The sequence below is a fragment of the Prionailurus viverrinus genome, chromosome C1, assembly GCF_022837055.1.
Source record: "Prionailurus viverrinus isolate Anna chromosome C1, UM_Priviv_1.0, whole genome shotgun sequence".
NCBI classification, from domain to species: domain Eukaryota; kingdom Metazoa; phylum Chordata; class Mammalia; order Carnivora; family Felidae; genus Prionailurus; species Prionailurus viverrinus.
This window is the reverse complement of record NC_062568.1, coordinates 173501470-173523351: the sequence shown is the minus strand read 5'-3', so window position 1 is coordinate 173523351 and position 21882 is coordinate 173501470. Positions and strand designations below refer to the sequence as shown.

The window sequence follows — 21882 nt, the reverse complement described above, 5'->3', positions numbered from 1 at the left end:
TTTTCATTTTAGTTTTTAATATTTTTTCTTCTGTTCACATTAGACTTAATCAATTCTACTTTAGTTTTTAAGTTTTTTCACACTTTTGTTTAATATTGCCGTTTTTTGGTGTAAATTTTTCCCTAAGTTCTTTTTTCATGGCATCCCCCAAATCCTGATATGTTGTGTTTTGATTTTATTTGTGTTGAGTGTCCTATAAATGTTAATTAGATCCATGGTAACACATGGCTCCAAAGTTCCCTGGGGATAATCTCCATCCCAGTCAAGCCTAAAAGGAGAAGGAGCATGGAGAAAGGTGCTTGAGAGGTTTTTATGACATCACTTCCATTCAAATTCCATTGGTTAGAACTCCATCATATGGCTTCACCTAATGGTATGGGAAGCTAGGACACATAGTCTAGCTTTTTGCCTGGGAAGAAAAGGAAAATGTATTTGGACAAACAGCCAGCAATCTCTTTCTATTTTCTGGAAGAGCTTGTATAAGATAAGAAATACTTGAATCATGGGTATACAGTAGAAATTGTAAAGTTATTGGGGCCTGCTGTTTTCTTTGGGGGAAATTTTGTAACTGCTGATTCGGTTTAATGGATACATGTTCATTTAGGTTTTCTATTACTTCTTGAGTCACTTTTTGTAAGTCACTTTTAGGTATATATAATTTTTATAAATTTAAAAATAATTTGTTGAAAGTATTTTCTTATTTTAATCTCAGCTATACTTATAATTATGTTCTTTCTTCATTTTAAATATTGTTTACGTATGCCTTTTTATTTGGTTATTAATCTAGCTAGAGATTCATCAATCTTATTAATCTTTACCAAAAATCTTAATTTTTATTTCATTAATTTTTGTTCTTTAATTATTTCCTTCCTCTATGTTATTTGGGCTTATTTTGCTGGTCTTTTTCAACTTGTAATTTGAGGAATAAGCTCATTATTTTTCAGCTTTCTTTTCTAATATATGCATTTAGGGCCATACATTTCCCTTGAATTTGGTTCTAGCTTTGTTGCTACAAGTATTTGTACATATCATTATTGGTTATTTGTATTCATTTTCAAACTTCCACTGATTTCTTTTTTAATGCATGAGTTATTTACAGTGTGATTTTAAGTTCCAGAAGTATGGGAGCTTTTCTCAGGGTATATATTAGGTTATTAATTTCAAAATTAATTGCATTATTTTCAGAGAATGTGGTATATGTAATAATGATTCTATAAAACTTGTTGAGTCTTGCTTCATGGCCTGGTGTATGCATGTGAAGCTTGAGATGTCTTCCTGTTTTTTATGTTATTAATTCCTTGCAACATTATCTCATTTACTTCTAATTCTAATCATGTGAGATAGATAGTATGACTCCCATTTTTCAGATAAGAACATTAAAAGCCAATCAGCAAAATGAGTAATTTTTCCATATTCACAGACAGGTCTGGTTAGTTTTCTAACCACTCAGAGCAGACACCAACTAAAAAAGTCAGTATGGTCAGTTTTTTATACTGGTTGCATATGAGCCTTGCTTATATCTTATTATAGATTTTTAAAATTTCAGGGCAAGGATTCATTCTTATTTAAATGACTTTTTATCCCTCACTTGGTGTATGAAACAGTATTCTACATATAAATGGTGTTCAAAAGAGACTGAAAGCTGGCAAAACCCTAAAAGAGTATAATAAACAGGTAATTTGGGAATAACTCAAAAAATAAAACAGGATTTTTAGTTCTGGAATGATTGCAAAAAGTAATCTGAAAACACTCCTGGTAAAAATACCTAGTAGTTTTGGGAAAAGATATAGATATAAGTATATATAGGTAACATCTATATCTATCTATATCCCTTAAATACCTCAAGACAGAATCTAAATCTAAATAGATACATTAAAGGATATATATATATATATATATATATATATGCACATATATATATGCAGCTAAAGGATATACATATATATACCTATATATGCAGATTTATAGATATATAAAGATATATCCTTTACATCAATATATTTAGATGTATTTAGATATAGATAGATATGTTAAAGGATAGATGGGATAAAGAAGAGAGACCTATAAGGCAATAAAGGTTTAGACACATAAAGGGGAGGAAAACCAAGTGGATTTACTTTACTGATGCCAAGGCAAAAGAGAGAAAATGGCCACTAGTGGCCTTTTGGTTTTTTGTGTTAATGGAGTTATTAATGCCTTGGAAATAGATGTGAAGAAGTAGAAATTCTCATTTTAAGAGTTTAGGCTGCAAATGGTAAGGAAAGGATCAATTGTATGGTGGAGGGTCTGCTGGGAGAGAGTTTTATTTATTTTAAGATAGAAGAATCATAACCTGATTTAAGACTTAATGTTCTTGCCTAGCTATCTCTTACTTGTTCTGTAAGATTCAGCTCAGGTGTTATCTCTAGAACAGTTTCTGCACTTGGTCAAACTGCTTCTGTTGTCTTAGCACTGCCAAAACGTCATTATCATAGCACTTGGAATATTTTAATGAACATACCCATTTAAACGTCTTGTCTTTTCCAGATTATAAACTCCATTATCATGTGTTATTTATCTTTGAATCACCAATTCTTGGCAAAGGTTTGGCAATAGAAAGTTCTCAAGTAATGTTTAACTAAACTACGGAGCTTTTTAAAATTTACCCTACCTTTTTATAAATCTACCTGCATCCACATTTTGTACTTATTTCTTCTATTACAATACCTAGATAGTTTTTAATTGCAAATACTCCTTTTCACATGTATGGTCTTCCTACTAAACAACATACTTATTTTATCCATTTTTGTAATACTAGCATTTAGCACGGTGACTTTCATTCATTCATTGAATATTCAAGCATTTCTGAGTAACCAGTCATTATTCTAAACTCTAAGAATACCATAGTAAGAAAGACTTATCTTCTGGTAGAGGAAGAGAGACAATAGACGATAAACCAGTAAGTAAAGAAAATTATTTATAATAGTTATTATTAAAGACAAACAAGGTGATGCGATACAGTAACTGCTTAAAGTGAGGATTCCTTACTTTAGACAGGATACTTAAGAGCAGAATCAAGAAAGTAAAAATACTATGTTTGTATATAATGTTTCTTTAAAATATATATTGATTAAAACTTTAAAGTGAGAAAGAGATCTTAACGATCACAGAGTCCAGTCTTTTTGTTTTACGGATGGATTTAGAGAGAAAGTGTGACTTGTTGAAGGTATTAACAAATAGGTAATGTGTCTTTCTCTTGGTAAAGTGGCTTGGAAACTTTTGGATTCTTTATACCTCATTGGGATTTCCCTGAGATATAAATGACCTGTTTAAATTAGGGAGTATGATGGTGTACCAATCACACCTATTTTCTTCCCTAATCGAGATTTGGGGTGGGGGGGTGGAGTAAAGAAGAGGGCAGAGATCTGCAAGAGGAGACAGTTAACTATCTCCTCTGACAGTTGGGCTATCATCACAGTGATAACAATAGAGAAGGTTCTACAAGGAGACGTGTAATATCAGGAATTACATAGGTGTCAAGAATTACATAGGAAGCTTCAAATTATTTTTCCTGATTTTTCTAAGATACTCATGGTAGAAAATATACACACACAGGTCTAGAGTGGAAAATTGTAACTATAAGCCCTTACTCCAGGGATAACCAATGTTGATTGTTTTCCTTTTTTTTTTTTTTTTTTTTTACAAAATTGAGACTACATATATGTATGTGTATTATATATATATATAATTATAAATATATAATTAATTATAAGTATACACACACACACACACACCAGGAAAGTGAAAAGAAAAAGGAAAAGGACAAGGGATGACAAGCACCCATGTAATCTACTCAATGCATATTTTTTTGGGTCATATAAGCTTCAGATATTTCATTTTTTAAAGAAATAAAACATTACAGATAAAGTCTATGTTCCATCCACAGTCCCATTCCCCTCATTCCCTCTCCAGAAACAGTAAATATCATGAATTTAATGTATTTTAATACTTCTATTATATTAATGTGCTTTAAAAATAGCATTATTTTATGTTTTCTTTTAATGTGCATACATGGAATCAGTACATAACTGGAATAATTGAATCCAAATTTATGGAAATTGCTTTTTCATTGAACATTATGTTTTTCAGTTCTATTCATGATGATACCTATATATCTATTCAAAGTTATAAGTGTTAGCCTTGATGAATTTTCACTGAACACACCTATATGACCAGCACCCAGCTCAAGAAACAGAATATTATCAGCATTCTTGAACTCCTCAGATAACTGTGTTTGAATTTTATGTTGGTCTTCTTTTGCCCAACATTATTTATGAAATTTATCTACTTTGTTGTGCATAGTTGTAGTTTTTTCTTTCTCACTGTATAGAATATTAGCATCCATACTTAACTGGGTTTTTTTTTCTGACAAAATCGAAAGATATTCCATGTCTCTTCTCCACCTGATCTAGATAATAAAGGACCTTAGCAATTTTTAAATTACTATTGTTCCCTCGCTTAGCGGTTGTGTGCATTTAAGCAAGTCCCTTAACCTTATTGTGCCTCATCTGCTTCCTCATCTATAAAACGAAGAAATAACTATACTTAATTCAGAGTTGTTTGTGAGAATTAAATGAATTTAAATATATAATACATTGAACAATGCCTGGCATGTAGTATTTACTATATGAATATTAGATATTACTATTGTTGTTGTTATTGACAAAAGGATAGACAACATACATCAAGGGGAGAGAATAGAGAGTCTGCAAATTGACACTAATATAGCTATTTGATTTTTGACAATGGTACAAAGACAACTCAGTGAAAAAAGGATAGTCTTTTCAATAAACATATCCAAAGGGGGGGGGGGAAGAAATTGACATATACTTTATGCAAAAAGTAATTCAAAATGAAGAATAAATTAAATGTAAAACATAAAACTATAACTCCTTTATAGGAAAATATAGGAGAAAATCTTTGTGGCCTCTTAGGCAAAGAGCTCTTAGATAGGACCCATAGTATAAGCCACACAAGCAAAAAGTTAATAAATTAGACATCACCAAAATGTAAAAGTTTTTCTCTGAGAAAGACACTCTTAAAATAATTGAAAAGATAAGCCATAGACTTGGAGAAAATATTTCCAAATCACATATCTGACCAAGGACTTGAAGAATTGTAAAAAATCAGCAAAGATTTGAGTCAATTATTCACTAAGGAAGATATATGGATGACAAATAAATGTGTGCAAAGATGCTCAACATCATTATTCACTAAGGAAATGCAAATTAAAACCACAGGGAGATACCACTGTACATCTATTAGAATACTTGAAATAAAACTAACACCAAGTGGTGGCAATGAATCAGAGCAAGTAGAACTGTCATATAATGCTGTTGGAGAAGCAAGATGGTACCGACACTTTGGACAGCAGTTTGGCAGTTTTTTATACATTTAAATATATGGATTTATATATTTTTTAAAATGTTATTTTTGAGAAAGAGAGACTGGCAGACAGAGTGTGAGCAGGGTAGGGGCAGAGAGAGGGAGACAGAATCTGAAGCAGCCTCCAGACTCCCAGCATAGAACCTGACACTGGGCTCAAACTCACAAACTGTGAGATCATGACCTGAGTGGAAGTTGGACACTTAACCGACTGAGCCCCTCAAGGGACCCCAATACATTTAAATATATACATGCTACATGACCCTACTGAAATAAAAACTTATGTTCAAACAAACACTTTTATGCAAATGTATAGTAGCTTTAATCTAACAACCCCAAACTGGAAACAACCAACTGTCTCTCAGCTGGGGAATAAACAAACCTGGTACATCCGTAAAATGGGATGTTACTCAGCAATAAAAAGAAATGAACTATTGATACATGCAGCAGTGTGGGTGAATCTCAGATGCATTATGCTAAGTGAAAAAAAGCCAGACTCAAAAGGCCACATGCTGTATGATTCCATTTATATGAAATTCTGGAAAAGGCAAAAGTATAAGGATAGAGAATGGGGATTGAAAATAAACAATGGTTGCCAGCAATTGGTGCTTGACCACTAAGAGGCAGTATGAGGAAATTTGGGGAGATGATGAAAGTGTCATGTAACTTGGTTATGGTGATGTGATTAAACACTCTTTGTATTTGTCAAAACGTATGGAACTACACACACACACCAATAAATTAAAAAAAATTTTAAAGTAAAATCCTTCTTAGGTTGTTGCTCCAGATACCTCTTCTCTGCTACTCTTCTATTCTTTTTTTTTTTTTTTTTGGAACCCATATTACTTTTAAATATACACTCCTAATCTTTTCCAAGTCTCATAATTTCTTTATATTTTTTGTTTCTTTATGTAACTTGGCAAGTTTCTCAGTCTTATCTTTCATTTCATTAATTGTGTTCAAAGAAGACTTTATCACAAAATTTTTTAATTTTTCATTTTCCAAGATTCCTTCTTGGTCTTTTAAAAACTTTTTTAATGTTTATTTATTTCTGAGAGAGAGGGAGCGAGCGCGCTCGAGGGGTTAGGGGCAGAGAGAGAGGGAGACACAGAATCCGAAGCAGGCTCCAGGTTCCATGCTGTCAGCTCAGAGCCCAATGTGAGCTCCAACTCATGAATCGCCAGATCATGACCTAAGCCAAAGTCAGAAGCTTAACCGACTGAGCCACCCAGGCACCCCCTTCTTAGGTCTTTTATTGGTGGTTCAGGACTCCATTCCCACAGAGATTTTGTTACTATAGGGTCATTCACAGTACCAAAGGATGGTTTGATCTAGGTCTTGTCTCAATGATTTTCTCTGTTTCTTCTAGCTAATTCTTGCTTCCAGATCTCAGTGCTTCACATGCTTGTGGTTTTAGCCTCTACTTATGTCTCTGTGTTGCTTTTCTTTCTTTCTTTTTTTTTTTGTCTATAGAAATTTTTATCTTTTTTTTCAAAGTTTTATTTCTTTAAGTAATTGCTACACCCCTCATAGGGCTCAAATTCATGACCCTGAAATAAAGAGTTGCATGCTCTTCCAACTGAGCCAGCCAGGCACCTCTAGAAATCTTTATCTTATATTTGAGTACAACTATTTCTTTTTCAATTTTTAAAAAATATGCATTTTATCTGTCTTGCTTTTATCATTGAATGCTATCTGATATTTCCTCATACCACTGTGCCAATGATTCTCAATTGGGGGCAGTTTTGCCCCCAGAATACATTTGCCTGGGGACATCTTTAGTACAATGCACAGGACAATCCTTATAACACATTATCTGGTCCAAAAGATAATTAGTATTGAAGTTGAGAAACCCTGCACTAAATAATTAAAGAACATGATATTTTTTATACGTAGCATCATCATAACATATTTAAGTGACTTCCTAATGTGCACTTAAAAGGGGTTTTTTTTTGTATTATAAGTATCACTTTTTGGTATAACTTTTTGGTACCATTAATTCCCAAATTTAGACATTTTTTGAACCCAAAGAAAACTAAGACTTGAGAGGCACCATCTTGGAAACTGGAAATTACTTAGGAAATAACAAAAGTATGGGAACAACAAAGTCTTTATCATGTCATATTTTTAGTGGAATTTATGATGTGTTCTCATATAAAGATCTTCATAAGTTTTATTTTACTTTTTAAAATTTTTATTTAAATTCCAGTTATTTAACATACAGTGTAATATTAGTTTCAGGCATATAATTTAGTGATTCAAAACTTTCATCCAACACCCAGTGCTCATCACAAGCGCACTCCTTAATCCCCATCACCTATTTAACCCATCACCCTACTCACCTCTCTTCTGGTAACCATCAGTTTGTATTCTATAGTTTTACATTTTTAAAGCCTTTTTTCCCAGGTAACATGCAGTCAACCTTTGAGCAACATGGGTTGAACTGTGCAGATCCACTTATAAGTTGATGATTTTTGATATAGTATAGGACTATCAGTGTATTTTCTCCTCATGATTTTCTTATTATTTTCTTTTCTCTAGCTTATTTATTGTAAGACTACAGTATGTAATACATACAACATACAAAATATGTGTTAATTGACTATACATTGGTAAGGCTTCCTGTCAATAGTAAGCTATTGTTTATATATTTATATATGTAAGTAGTTAAGTTTTGAGGGAGTCAAAAGTTATATATGGATTTGTGACTATGCAGAAGTTGGTGCCCCTGACCCTCATGTAGTTCAAGGGTCAACTTTACTTTTAAATTATTTTAAGGCCCTTCGTGTTGTATACAGCTTTCTGTGAAAGTTTCCCACAACTTGCTTTATTTTTAGGTATCAGATACCAGAATCTTAATAAATACTTGACCAACTTGACTATAATTACATCATGTATTCTTTAGTTTTAATTCTTTTCAATATATACCAGTATCAAGATGATTGGTAGTAGGGATAATAGGAAAAAAAACAAAATAAAAACAAAAACAGAGGATTGGCTTTAATCTGCTGCCTAATCTCAGTTCAGGTCCTTCTCTCACGTGGACCTCAATTTTATCATCTGTAAAATGAAAGAGTTATACCATATAATTCCAATAGGCTTTTCCAATTATAAACTTGCAAGTTTGTCTCCTGACCTCCTGATTAATGTCTTAACACTACACTGTGTACTATCTTTTGAAATACTATGTCATTTAATTTTACGTGGAGAATGAAGATATAGGCATGAAATAATCTTTTATAATTTATTTGTGCAGGTTTTTTAAACCCCTTACCCTATTTGTTATTTTATTATTATTATTTTATATTGTTTTGTATATATTGATTTACATTGCTATTATTTTATATTGCTTTTATTTAACTTTTGGACACCATCTTTTATTGTTCCTAGGATAAAATGGAGATAAGACAAAGATTTCTAAAATAATTTGAAGTTTCTCACATTTGTTCTTTATTACCCCCATCTACTTTCTTGTAGTGATTGATAATACAAATTTTATTTTATCTTTTTATTTGAGAGAGAGTGTGTGTGTGTGAGCAGGGGGGAGGGGCAGAGGGAGAGAGAGAAAGAATCTCAAGCAGTCTCCATGCTCAGAATGGAGCCTGACACAGGGCTTAATCCCACAACCTTGGGATCATGACCTGAGCCAAATCCAAGAGTTGGGTGCTCAACCTACTGAGCCACCCAGGTGCCCCAGATAATACAAATTTTAAAATGAAAAGCGTCTTATTTAGAGGACTGCAAAGAATGATACTGAAAAGATAAGAAAAGATTCACAACTGGACTGGGAAAGGGGAAAGCTAGATAAGAAAAAAAGAGGTGATGACTGTACAAAAACAAACAAAATTTAGGTATCAAATCCAAGCAGAGTCAAAGACATGTGCCCTGACCCCAATCATCATGAGGCCCTGTGTAAATCTCAAATTCAGAGTCTTGAAATTTGTTAGAATTGCACAGGACCCTAAAATTCAAGTCTCCCAACTTCCTGGTTAATGTCTTAATACTACACTATGTAATATCTTTTGAAATACTTTGTTACATAATTTTACCTGGAGAATGAAGATATATGTATGAAATAATCTTTTATCATTTATTTGTATAGGTTTTTTAAACCCCTTAACCTATTTTCTGGCTGCTGGTGCTGTTACTTTGGGAATTGGTTTCTTTGCTTTGGCATCAGCTTTGTGGTTCCTGATTTGCAAACGAAGGTAAGGTTTATTAAATATTTAACTTCTTTCCCCTTAAAAATCCAATGAAATACTTTTCCAAATGGTATTAAACAACTATAATAGTATAGATTCTATAATTTGAGGTTTGGTTACAGACCCTTTGATTGGGGAGGAAAATCTTTACATGTTTAAAATAGCCTGGAAAGAGAAGTCCTACTAGAATAATAATATAAGTACTATCATAGCAGTCTTCATGCATTAAAATTTTAAGGAATAATGAGATATATTTTATTCTTTGGAAGACATGGGTTCAAATTATAAGGCTTGACACTAAAAAATTTTTTGATTTCTAATTTAGAAACATTTAACATTTCTAATGTTAAAAACATTACCAACATGGAAAAACTCTCTTTCTTTAGGAGATATTTAAGATAAGAGCTGACAGAATGCCCTGGTATAGTCTAAATATAGTCTTTTTCCAGAGACAGAAAACCCTAAAATTTGGTGGTTTTGAATATTTAGTTCAGTATTTGCTTTGTTTGATGCTTAAAAATGTAAATTTTAACATGTTCTTGCACATACTCTTCCAATATTCCCTATTTCAGAAAATTAATGCATATTATCTGTTCACTTGCACAGGTCAGAAAACTAGAAAATCTTCACTTATTCATTCTTTTAACAAATATTTATTGGGTGCCTGCCATTGTTCTAGGGACTGAGGATACAACTGTGAACAAGTCAGACAGGATTCCTGTTTCATAGACTAGCAGTGCCATTGGGAGGAGACAGATAATGAAAAATAAAGCGGTCAAGGAATGTCTCTTCAAGTGAGTGGTATTTAATCTGAGATCTGAGTCAAAAGAAAGAGCCAGACATTTGAAGACTTTGTCAGAGAGCTTTCTAAGCTGAAGGGATAAAAGTACACAAACCCCAATGGTAATGTTCTTGGTATTGTTCACTAAAGGGAAAGAAGGCTAGTGTGAATAGACTATACTGAGTGAGGGAAATAATGATGAGATTGAAGATGTAGATAAGGGCCAGATCAAATAGATGTAGATAAGGGCCAGATCAAATAGGCTAGAAATGGAGTTTGAGTTTATTTATTGTGCCATCATAAGGTTTTAAGCAAGGGAATAATATTATCAGCATAATAATGGCTAACACTGAGTGCTTACTACATACTAGGCACTGTTCTAAGTGCTTTGTATGTGATCTCATTTAGACTTCATAACCACCCCATGAGGTAGCAGTAATATCATCCCCCTTTTAAGGACACTATAATGCCACCTATAGATGATTTACATTTTTGTAACACTCTTTAAAATTTTAGATATAATTTACATAAAATAAAGTACATAGATTTTAAATGTATGATGATGAATTTCAGCAAATATATTCCCATGTATTCACAGCCTCAGTCAAAATATACAAATTTCCATCACCCTGTAAATTTCCCTCATGCTCCTTTCCAGGCATCACTCCCCACATCCCACCCAAAAGCAATCATTATCCTGATTTTTATTACCATAGATTAATTTTGTCTAGTCTTGAATTTCATTCAAATAGAATCATAGAATCATATGGACTTTTTATGTCTACTTTTTTTTATTTAACATATTTTTGAGATTCATGCATGTTGTTGTATTTATGTGTATTCCATTCTTTTTACTAATGAGTAGTATTTCAGTGTATAAATATACCTCAGTTTACTTATTCTGTTAATGGACATTTGGGTCATTTCCAGTTTTTAGTTATTAGGAATAAGGCTGCTATGAACATTCTTGTATAAATATTTTTGTACATGTGTTTTCACTTCTCTTGGGTAAATACCTAAGAGTGGAATTGCTGGATTATATAGTTAACTTTATAGCAAATTGCTAAAGAGTTTTCCAAAGTGGGTACTTACTCCAACCAGCAATGTATGAGAGTTCTGATTCATATTTTTAAAAGATTTTTCTTACTTCTCTGTGAAGCCTAAATTTTAATTGAGCAAGAGTGAAAGCAGAGAGCTTTAGGAGGCTATTTCATAGTTCAGGTCAGAGATGATAGTGTCTTGGACTAATATGGAAGTAAAGGATATGGAAAGAAGGGGTTGGATTGGGGATGTGTTTTGCAGGTAAAGTTAGCAGGGCTTGCTGATAGGTTGGATGAGGTAAGGAAAGATAAGTGAAATGACAGAATTAATGCTAACATCTACGTTTTTACCATGAGGAACTGAGTAGTTGATCATGTCATTTACTGAAATGAAAAGATGATTAGAAAGAGGAGCAGGCTGAGGGAATAGTGATAAACTAGGAATTACATCTTGGATATAAGTTTGAAAGTCTATTGGACATCCATTAGAAATGTCAAATCCTCAGATATACATGTAGGAACTTCAGGAGAGAAGTCAAGCCTGAATATATAGGGTATCAATTAATAGAGGGTATCTAAGTTTATAGAACTGGGTGAGACTAACCAGGGAGTGATTGCTGGAAGGGAAGAGAAGAACTTCGGACTGTGCCCTTCAGCCCACCAACATTTAGAAATCTAGCAAAACAATGGGGCGCCTGGGTGGCGCAGTCGGTTAAGCGTCCGACTTCAGCCAGGTCACGATCTCGCGGTCCGGGAGTTCGAGCCCCGCGTCAGGCTCTGGGCTGATGGCTCAGAGCCTGGAGGCGTTTCCGATTCTGTGTCTCCCTCTCTCTCTGCCCCTCCCCCATTCATGCTCTGTCTCTCTCTGTCCCAAAAATAAATAAACATTGAAAAAAAATTTTTTTAAAGAAATCTAGCAAAACAATAGAAGAATCAATATTTAACTGGAAAAACAGAAAGGTACACTGTCAAGGAAGTCAAAATTAGAAAATTTTTCAAGGGTGCTGGGAAGATGGCAGAGTAGGAAGATCCTAAGCATACCCCCATCCCATATTTACAGCTAGATATCAGTCATATCTAAGTCAATAAACCAGAAAGAGATCCAAAGGCTGGCAGAACAACCTCCCCAACTAAATGTGGAGAAGCTGTATCAGAGAAACTAGGAAATGCAGAAACTGTGGTCAAGAGCTGCCCACAGGAGGGAGAGAGCTGTGGTCATGGAGAGGGGAAAATACCAGGAAGCCCACACAGGGAAAGCAAATCCCCATAAGTCTGGCTTTGAAAACCAACAGGGCTGAATTCTGTGAGATTGTATAACCAGCACAACTTGGAGCCTGGAGTTTTCAACGTCAGAAGGCAAGTGATAGCTGGGTGTCTGCCCTCAAAGCAACAACAGCCTGAGGAGAGGCAACATAGAAGCAACAGCTTGAAGAATGGGAGGGAGATCTGTTTCTACTGATTTCAGAGCTTATTGGGGGATTTCTCTGGGAACAAAGGAGTTGGCAGGTGCCATTTTCCTCCCCTGCCCCCAAACATAAACACAGAGCCATCTGGGAGGGGTGGCGCTGCACAAGCACTTGCTACCTAACCTGCTAGTACTGTGCCCTGCCCAAGTTCTTCTGAGGACTCACCAACTCCAAGCTTGCTGTCTCAGCTCTGGACCCAGTGCAGCTTTTGTTAATGCTATGCACACTGCACCCACCCACTGCCTGTACATGCTGTGCTCCTGCAGCCACCACACGTTGGAGGGTCCAACTTAGGACCAGTAGCTCAGTGCAAATTTTGCTAACATCACATGTGCCCCACCCAGCTGCCAAGCACCTCCCACCCCCGCTTTGGCTGCCACCACTACACCCTCCCACTAGGCTGTGGGAGGTTCAGCCTAGGACTAAGGGTTGGGTACAAATTTTGCTAACACCACCGCCCTGCCCCGCATCCTTCTGCTGTCACACCCCCAGAGCTGGCCTACCTGGACCTCACTAACATTGCAGAGAGCAAGCACAGCCCACAATAGGCAAAAAGTCAGGGCAGACATCTGGACTGAAATGAAAAGTGACTCAGACACAATAGCAGGATGCAGGCAACACACATAGGAGACTCCTCTGAAGAGTCAGGTTCTGGTGAACAGGGAATACTGCACTGTGGGACACTACAGGACCTCTTCTTCATAAAGCCACTACTTTCAAGAGCAGAAGACACAGCTGACTCCTAACACATAAGAAACAGACACAGAAGGTTAGACAAAATGAGGAGACAGAGAAATATGTCTCAAATGAAAAAACAAAACAAAATCACAGCAGGAAGTTTAAGTGAAAGAGAAATAAATCATATGCCTGATACAAAATTTAAAGTAATGAACTTAAGATAGTCACTGGACTTCAGAAAATGGTGAAGACACCAGTGAAAACCTTGAAAAAAGAATAAAAAATAATATATCAGAGATGAAGAACAGAATAAATGAAATTAAAAATACAATAGATGGAATAAATAGTAGGCTACAGGAAGCAGAGGAACATATCAGTGATGTGGAGGATAGAATAAAGGAAAGTAATCAAGCTGAACAGGTGAGAGACAAATACTGCATGATGAGAATAGACATTGCCTCCCAGCCTTTGGGCTAAGATAAAGTGAAGAACAGACTTATATAACTCAGTGGCTCCATCAAGCATAATTACATTCATATTAGAAGGATCCCAGAAGAAGAAAGAGAAAGGGGGGGGGGACAAAAAATGTATTTGAAGAAATAATATCTGAAAACTTCCTAAATCTGGGGAGGGAAACAGAGATCCAAATACAGGAGGCACAGAGATCCCCTAACAAATTCAACCCAAGAAGGTCCACACCAAGACACATAGTAATTAAAATGTCAAAAACAAAAGTGATAAAGAATGTTAAAGTTGCAAGAGAAAAGAAGATAGCTACTTACAAAGGAAACCCCATTAAGCTATAAGCTGATTTTTCAGCAGAAACTTTGCAGGCCAGAAGGGATTGACATGATATATTCAAAGTGCTCAAAGGGAAAAATTTGCAGCCAAGAATACTCTATCCAGCATGGCTATCACTCAGAATAGAAGGAGAGATAGTTTGCCAGACAAACAAAAATCAAAAGAACTCATGATCACTATACCAGCCCTACAAGAAATGTTAAAAGAATGGAAAAGTGAAAAGCATAAGTAAGAATAAGAAACACAGGAATCACAAAATAAAAGGGTGTAAAAATGATACCAAATATTTGAAGCATGGAGGGGAGAGGAGTAAAGAATGAGTTAAAAAATAAGTGAAAATCAGCTAAATATGGACTGCTATATGCAAAAGATGTTATATATAAATCTAATGGTAACCAAAACTCAAAAAACAGTAATAGAAACACAATAAATGAAGAGTAAGGAACCTAAGTATATCACTAAAAAAAGCCCAGCAAACCATGAAGGAGAGAAAAAAAGAAAGGATCAGATAAAAACTACAAAACAACCACAAAACAAGTAACAAAATGGCAATAAATACGTATCTATCAGTGATTACTTTGAATATAAAACTTCCAATCAAAATACATATGGTGAAAGAATGGATAAAAAAACAAGACCCATCTATAGGCTGCCTACCAAGACTCATTTCAGACTGAAAGACACCTGAAGATTGAAAGTGAGGGGATGGAGAAACAGTCATCATGCAAATGGATGTCAAAAGAAAGGCAGAGTAGCAATACTTATATCAGACAAAATGACTTTAAAACAAAGTCTGTAACAAGAAACAAAGAAAGACACTATATACTAAGAGAGGGAAAATCCAACAAGAAGGTAGAACAATTGTAAATATTTACGCACCCAACATGGAAACATCCAAATACATAAAACAGTTAATAACAAACATAAAGGAAATGATCAATAGTAATATAATAATATTAGGAGACTTTGACACATGACTTTCATCAATGGACAGATCATCCAAACAGAAAATCAATAAGGAAACTGACAGAATGATACACTGGACCAGTTGGACTTAACAGGTATATTCAGAACATTCCATCCTAAAACAGCAGAATACACATTCTTTTTAAGTGCACATGGAACATTCTCTAGAATAGATCACATATTAAGACATAAAACAAGCCTCAACAAATTCAAAAAGATTGAAGTCACACCATGCATCTTTTCTGACCACAACACTATGAAATTAGAAATAAACCACAAAGGGGGCGCCTGGGTGGCGCAGTCGGTTAAGCGTCCGACTTCAGCCAGGTCACGATCTCGCGGTCTGTGAGTTCGAGCCCCGCGTCAGGCTCTGGGCTGATGGCTCAGAGCCTGGAGCCTGCTTCCGATTCTGTGTCTCCCTCTCTCTCTGCCCCTCCCCTGTTCATGCTCTCTCTCTCTCTCTCTCTGTTCCCCCCAAAAAAAAAAGTTGAAAAAAAAAAAAGAAATAAACCACAAAGAAAAAAAGTCTGGAAAGACCACAAATACATGGAGATTAAATAACATGCTACTAAACAATGAATGGGTCAACAAATCAAAGAAATAAAAAGTACACAGAAACAAATGAAAATGAAAACACAGAATTCCTAGATCTTTGGGATGCAGCAAAAGTGATTGTAAGAGGGAAGTTTAGAGCAATATAGGACTACATTATGAGGCAAGAAAAATCCCAAATAAACAACCTAACCCACACGTAAAAGGCTAGAAAAAGAACAACAAACAAAACTAAAACCAATAGGAGGAAGGAAATAATAATAAAGATTAGAACAAAGGTAAATGATATAGAAACTAAAAAACAAACAAGAAAACAAAACAGAACAATAGAACAGATCAATGAAACGAGGAGCTGGTTCTTTGAAAAGTTCAATAAAATTGATGAACCCTTAGTGAGACTTATCTAAAAAATAAATAAATAAAAGAAAGAAAGGACTCAAAATCACCAATGAAAGAGGAGAAATAATAACCAACACCCCAGAAACACAAATAATTTTAAGAGAGTATTGGAGCTCCTGGGTGGCTCAGTTGGTTAAGTGTCTTACTTTGGCTCAGGTCATGATCTTGCAGTTTGTGGGTTTGAGCTCTGCGTTGGGCTCTGTGCTGACAGCTCAGAGCCTGAAACCTACTTTGGATTCTGTGTGTCCCTCTCTCTCTACCCCTCCCCCGCTCACGCTCTGTCTCTCTCTCTCTCTCTCTCAAAAATAAAATATACATTTAAAAATTTTAAAAATTCTGAGAATATTATGAAAAACCATATGCCAACAAATTAGACAACCTAGAAGAAATGGATAAATTCCTAGAAACATAACCCACCAAAACTGAAGCACAAAGAAACAGAAAATTTGAACAGACCTATTACCAGTAAGGTGATTGAATCAGTAATCAAAAAACTCCCAAAAACAATAGTCCAGGACCAGACTAGTTCACAGGTGAATTCTATCAAATAGTGAAAGAAGAGTTAATAACCTGTTCTACTCAAACTATTCTAAAACATAGAAGAAAGACAACTTCCACATTCATTCTATGAAGCCAGCATTATCCTAATACCAAAACCAAATAAAGACACCACCAAAAAAAAAAAAAAAAAAAAAAAGGAGAACTACAGGCCAATCTCCCTAATGAACATAAATGTAAAAATCCTCAACAAACAGAATCCAACAATACATTAAAACAGTCATTCACACCACAACCAAGTGGGATTTATTCCTGGGATGCAAATGTTGTTCAATATTTGCAAAATAATCAACACGATACATCCCATCAACAAAAGAAAGGATAAAAACTGTGTGATCTCTCAATAGACACAGAAAAAGCACTTGACAAACAACATGATAAAAACCCTCAAAAAAAATATGTTTAGAGGGAAGATACCTCAACCTAATAAAGACCATATATGAAAAATACACAGCTAACATCATCCTCAATGGGGGAAAACAGAGCTTTCCTTCTAAGATCAGGAACAAGATAAGGATTCCATTCTCATCTCTTTTATTCAACATGGTATTGGAAGTCCTCACCTTGGTAATTAGACAACGAAAAGAAATAAAAGGCATCCGGATTGGTAAGAAAAAAGTAAAACTGTAAGTATTTTCAGATGACACGATACTATATATAGAAAACCCTAAAGACTTTGCAAAAAACAACTACAAAAACTGATAAATGAATTTAGTAAAGTCACAGGATACAAAATCAATGTACAGAAATCTGTTGCATTTTTTAAATGTTTATTTTTGGGAGACAGAACGCGCAAGTGGGGGAGAGGCTGAGAGACAGGGGGACAGAGGATCTGAAGTGAGCTCTACACTGACAGCAGAGAGCCCAATGCGGGGTTGAACTCATGAACTATGAGATCATGACCTGAGCCAAAGTTGGATGCTTAACCAATAGAGCCATCCAGGCGCCCCTGTTGCATTTTTATACACTAGGAATGAAGCAGCAGAAAGTCAAATTAAGAAAACAATCCCGTTTATCATTACATCAAAAATCATAAGATACCTAGGGGTGCCTGGGTGGCTCAGTTAAGTGTCCAACTTTGGCACAGGTCATGATCTCACATTTCGTGAGTTTGAGCCCGCATCAGGCTCTGTGCTAACAGCTCGGAGCCTCGAGCCTACTTTGGATTGTGTCTCCCTCTTCTCTCCCCACTCACACTCTGTCCCTCTCTCAAAAATAAACATACATTAAAAAAAGATACCTAGGAATAAACTTAACCAAGGAAGTGAAACACTTGTACTCTGAAAACTATAAATCATTGATGGAATTAAAGATTAAATTAAAGATGACAAAGGGGCACTTGGGTGGCTCAGTAAGTTAAGTGTCTAACTCCAGCTCAGGTCATGATCTCATGGTTCCTGAGTTTGAGCCCTGCATCAGGCTCTGTGCTGACAGCATGGAGCCTAGAGCCTACTTTGGATTCTGTGTCTCCCTCTCTTCCTGTCCCTCCCCCGCTAGCACTCTGTCTATCTCTTAAAAATAAAGAAACATTTAGAAAAATAAAAAAAAAATTAAAGATGACACAAAAATGGAAAGACATTCCATGCTCACCAATTGGAAGAACAATTATTGTTAAAATGCCAATACTACCCAAAGCAATCTACAGACTTAATTCAATTCCTATCAAAATACCAACAACATTTTTCACAGAACTAGAACAAAAAATCATAAAATTTATATGGAACCATGAAAGACCCTGAATAGCCAAAGCAATTTTGAAAAAGAAAAGCAAAGATGGAGGTATCACAATTCTAGAATTCAACTTATATTACCAAAATGCAGTAATCAAAATGGTATGGTATTAGCACAAAAATAGACATATAGATTAATGGAACAGAATAGAAAACACAGAAATAAACCTACAATTTTGTGGTCAATTAATCTCCGACAAAGCAGTAAAGAATATCCAATGGGAACAAGACAGTCTGTTCAATAAATTGTGTTGGGGGGGCGCCTGGGTGGCTCAGTTGGTTGAGCGGCCGACTTCGCTCAGGCCATGATCTCACGGTCCGTGAGTTTGAGCCCCGCGTCGGGCTCTGTGCTGACAGCTCAGAGCCTGGAGCCTGTTTCGGATTGTCTCCCTCTCTTTGACCCTCCCCCGTTCATACTCTGTCTCTCTCTGTCTCAAAAATAAATAAACGTTAAAAAAAATCATTAAAAAAAAAATAAATTGTGTTGGGGAAACTGGACAGCCACATGGAAAAGAATGAAACTAGACCACTTTGTGATACCATACACCAAAATAAATTCAAAATGGATTAAAGACATAAATGTGAGACTTTAAACCATAAAAATCCTAGGAGAGAGGACAAACAGTAATTTCTCTGACATTGGCCATAGCAACATTTTTCTAGATATGTCTCCTGAGGCAAGGAAAATAAAAGAAAAAATAAGCTATTGGGACTACCTCAAAATGAAAAGCTTCTGCACAGCAAAGGAAATAATCAACAAAACTAAATGGCAACCTACCAGATGGGAGATGATATTGCAAATGACATATCTGATGAAGGGTTGGTATCCAAAATATATAAAGAATTTATACAACTAGACACCCCAAAACCAAATAATCCAATTAAAAATGGGCAGAAGACATGAACAGACATTTCTCCAAAGAAGACATCCGGATGGCCAAGAGACACATGAAAGGATCCTCAACACCACTCATCATCAAGGAAATACAAATCAAAACCACAATGAGGTATCATTTCACACCTGTCAGAATGGCTAAAATCAAAAACACAAGAAACAAAAGGTGTTGACAAGGATGTGAAGAAAAAGGAACCCTCTTGCACTGTTGGTGGGAATGCAAACTGGTACAACCACTGTGGAAAACAGTATGGCAGTTCCTCAAAAAGTTAAAAATAGAACTACTCTATGATCCAGTAATTGCACTACTGGGTATTTACTCCCAAAAGACAAAAACACTAGTTCAGAGGGATATATCACCCCTATGTTTATTGCAGTATTTTTTACAGTAGCTAAATTATGGAAGCAGCCCACCTATCCATCAATCAATGAATGGATAAAGAAGATGTGGTATACTGGGGAACCTGGGTGGCTCAGTCAGTTAAGCATCTGACTCTTGGTTTCAGCTCAGGTCATGATCTCTCGGTTTGTGAGTTGTAGCCCTGCATTGATTAGATATGTATTTGGAAAATGTATTGACAGTGTGGAGCCTGCTTGGGATTCTCCCTCTCTCAACCTCTCAACCTCTCTCTCTCTCCTGTGTCCTGCTCATGCTGTCTTTCTCTCAAGATAAATAAATAAACTTAAAAAAAAGATGTGGTATATATACACAATGGAATATTATTTGGCCAAGAAAAAGAATAAAATTTTGCCACTTGTAATGATATGGATGGAGCTAGGAGTATAATGCTAACTGCAATAAGTCAGTCAGAGAAAGACAAATGTCATATTATTTCACTCATATGTGGAATTAGGGAACAATCAAAAAAAATGAGCAAAGGGGAAAAAGAGAGAGAGAGGGAAACCAAGAAATAGACTCTTAACCATAGAAAGCAAACTGATGGTTACCAGAAAGGAAGTAAGGGGGGGATGGTAAAATAAATCATGTGGATTAAGCAGTGAACTTGTTGTGATGAGCACTGGGTGATGTATGGAATTGTTGAATCACTGTATTTATATCTGAAACTAAGATAACACTATATTAACTATACTGGGATTTAAAATTAAAGAAAGAAATAGAAGAAAAAATTAGAAAATGTTTCAGGAAGGAGGAGATGATGATATTGAGAAGATATTGCTTATGAAGTTGAGAAAGATGAGGATAGAGAACTAATTTTTGGATTTGGCAACATGTAAGTTATTGATGACCTTTAACAATTTTGTGGAGGGATGGGTTCAGAAGCTTATGTTTGAATAAGACACAGGAGGTAAGAAAATTGAAACAAACATGGACCTCTCTTTAAGGAAGGTTTTTGTTTTGTTTTGTTTTGTTTTGTTTTGTTTTGTTTTGTTTGTTTTGTGTTTTTGGTGAGGAGGGAGTTGATAAATGGGCCAGTAGCTGGAAGAGAATGTGAGGTGAGGGAAGGGTTGTTTTTTCTCTCTCTGAAGATTGAAAATATGCTTGGTATCTTCCTCTTTTTCACACCTCCCCCAAATTTGAACCATCACCAGGCTCTATTTATTTTACCTCATAAATCACTAAAATCTATTTATTTCTTTCAATTACCACTGCCAACTTTTTATTTAAGTAATCCTTATCCCTCACCCATCACAGAGATTACTGCAGTAGGAGTTATGACTGACCCACTACCTTCAGTATTATCCCCATTAAATCTCTTCTCCATGCTTCAGCCAGACATTTTCCAAATGCATATCTAATCAAGTCACCCAACCATTCCATCCCATCCCCACTATATTATAAAAGACTTCCCATTGCTTTTGGGATAAAGACAAACAACACAACATTTAAGACCCTACATAGTTTGCCCATGCATACTCCCCCAGTTTGTCTCCCACTTTCCCTCTTGCTTTCACTGCTTCTGACACAGTGTCCTAATCTGGTCCCTAGGTCTTTATACTTGCTTTTCTTTCTGAAAAAAGACTCTTCTTTTTTCTTAGGCTATTCTTTCTTCTACATCTTTCTTCCTCCATCACACCTACCTAATATCTTACTATTTCTTCAGATACCCAATTCAATCATCTCTCCCTCAGAAAAGACTTCCCTGACCTCTCTAATCAGATTAATTCCCTTTGTTATGTATTTACATGGTACACCGGGTACCTTTCCTTGATAACACTTTCCAAAGTTGTAATTTTTCATTTACTTATCAGTATTTTATTAATGTCTGTCTTCCTTAAGAGTGTTTAAGCTCCATAAGAGCAATAACAGTTCTATGAAGCTAGTGGCTGTGCTTTTTTTTCCCTTGCTACAACACCCAGCATAATGCCTGACATATAGTAAGTATTCAATAAATATTTAAGGGAATTGAATTCAATGAATGAATGAATCC

At 35.4% G+C, this 21882-nt stretch overlaps 1 protein-coding gene across 1 annotated transcript in view; it reads left to right on the top strand.

The window, feature by feature from the left end:
- The first annotated feature begins 354 nt into the window (after positions 1-354).
- The window catches only part of CC1H1orf185 (chromosome C1 C1orf185 homolog), a 39930-nt gene continuing 18402 nt past the window's right edge, over positions 355-21882 (top strand). Inside the window, exons 1-2 of the mRNA XM_047871019.1 lie at positions 355-373; positions 9527-9632. Coding sequence (XP_047726975.1) covers positions 358-373; positions 9527-9632 — 122 coding nt within the window. The 5' untranslated portion in view covers positions 355-357. The remainder of the gene's footprint in view (positions 374-9526; positions 9633-21882) is intronic.